The 1967-nt window shown below is 41.8% G+C and overlaps 1 protein-coding gene across 1 annotated transcript; it reads right to left on the bottom strand.

Moving 5' to 3' along the window:
• Positions 1–488: 488 nt before the first annotated feature.
• LOC122717401 lies at positions 489–1332 on the bottom strand. The gene has a single exon (XM_043941437.1). The coding sequence runs from the start codon at positions 1305–1307 to the stop codon at positions 825–827; it is 483 nt and encodes a 160-aa protein (XP_043797372.1). The 5' UTR covers positions 1308–1332; the 3' UTR covers positions 489–824.
• Positions 1333–1967: the final 635 nt, after the last annotated feature.

Below are 1967 nucleotides of genomic sequence, written 5' to 3'. Positions count from 1 at the left end.
AAAAAAAAAAAAAAACGAACGAATTCGTTCCTTAAATGCTACACGATGCGATCCTTATTATCGTTAATTGTACATAAGAAATTCGGCGGTTGCGGTTTACGTGTATTACGATATTTACGAGTAGTATTTCTCGTTCAATGACGATAACGAACACGTCGCTTAAATTCTAACGATCGCTGATCATTGATCATACATTGACGATCGAGCGTCACTTGAATCGTACGCGTGATGTCGATCACATTATAAAACTCTTTGTTTGGAAGGGGGAAGGGGAGGGACGATACACGGAAGCCACGATAGAAAGGAACGATCGGAGTTACGAAGATTTCGATATAGTTTATTTTCGTAAATAAACGAGATAAGATTTTCCTTTTTTTTTCTCTCTCTCCAATATATAGAATTACATTAATTCGTATCGTATTCCGAAAATAATAAATGGAATTACAGAATTCGAATTAGAAATTAAATAATATACCCACCAATTTCCCCCAAAAATAATTTAAATAAATTTTAAATAATTTTAAGATTCCTTTATCGAATCTACTTGAAAAAAAAAAAATGAATCAAAATTCAAGAAACAATATACATATAATGAATAAAACGATCATTCTTCTCTCATCACAGACATCTGCCCACAGATCCATCCATCCATCCATCCGAACGAATCGTCGTTCAAATATTCCTCTCTTCTCCTCTCGCGACTCTTCGTCCCTCCTCTTCCTCTTCCTCTTCCTCTTCTTTTTTTTCTCCTCGAGGAAGCGGAGTGTCGCTCCCAGATTGAAAAGAGCTCAACTGGTCTCGGTGGTGGCGGCCTTCTCGCTGCCTCAGTAAGCCCTCAGCCTCACCTCCATCTCTGGATCCTGGCGGTGGGTGAGGTGGGTGGCCTCGATGGTGCCCGTAGTCCCCGCCGCTGCCCCCGTCACGTGGTGGCCGTGATGACCGTGGTGATGATGGTGGTGGTGATGGTGGTTCAAGTGTGGCGGCTGTGCGGCCGAGCTCCTGTAAGCCCGTTGCTTCTCGTCAAAATCGCGCACGCGTTGGTTGTAACGCTCGAGCTGGTCCCGGAGTAGGGCGTCCTCTTCGGCGGCGCGTTTCTCGTCATACTCGAGACAACCGACGCCGTCCAACCTCTCGAGATCGATCCATCCGCGCCACATCACGCACACGCCGTTCATGATCAGCCGGGATCTCAGGTGTACCTGGAAACAGAACGGTCGTGCTTGACCACGGCTGGACGTGGTGGGGAACGATTCGAAGGGGGGGATGTATCTCGAGGACGAGAATCGTGCATAAGTATTATTATACATTATATATTGCTTCTCTTTTTGGAAATTAAACATTTTAAAATAGGATAATAGGACGAGCTTTCTTTCCGTCCTTTTCGAGAACGATAAGTAACCCTTTCGCTGCTAAACAGTACTCGAGAAAGATCGTCAGCATTTTTTTTTTTTTGGTGATTTTTATCATTCATTGACAATCGAACGTTACTTGAATACGTACGCGAGGAATATTTTTCATGAACAATCTCGTGATAAAAATACTGATGCTATGTTTCCAGAGGAAGATACACAATTGCTCATCATATCTACAATACGCATCTTGCGCATGGCGACTATAGTCGCCCATGGTGTATCAATGATATTGGTATTTTATGAAGAGCGACTATAGTCAGTCATAGTATATTAATAATATTTTATATAGAGCGATTATAGTCGCCCATAGTATATATGCAGAGCGACTATAATTGCCCATAGTATATCAATGGTATTGGTATTTTATGGAGAGCGACTGTAGTCGTCTGTAGGACGTCAATGGCACTTTATGGAAAATGACTATAATCATAGTATAGTATATCAATAGTATTTTATGTAGAGCGATTATAGTCGCCCATAGTATATATGCAGAGCGACTATAGTTGTCCATAGTATATCAGTGACATTTATATAGAGTGATTATAGTCGCCCATG

This window comes from Apis laboriosa, unplaced genomic scaffold, assembly GCF_014066325.1.
Source record: "Apis laboriosa isolate Shangri-la unplaced genomic scaffold, ASM1406632v1 scaffold5047_cov132, whole genome shotgun sequence".
NCBI classification, from domain to species: Eukaryota; Metazoa; Arthropoda; class Insecta; order Hymenoptera; family Apidae; genus Apis; species Apis laboriosa.
This window is presented reverse-complemented; position numbering and strand designations above follow the sequence as displayed.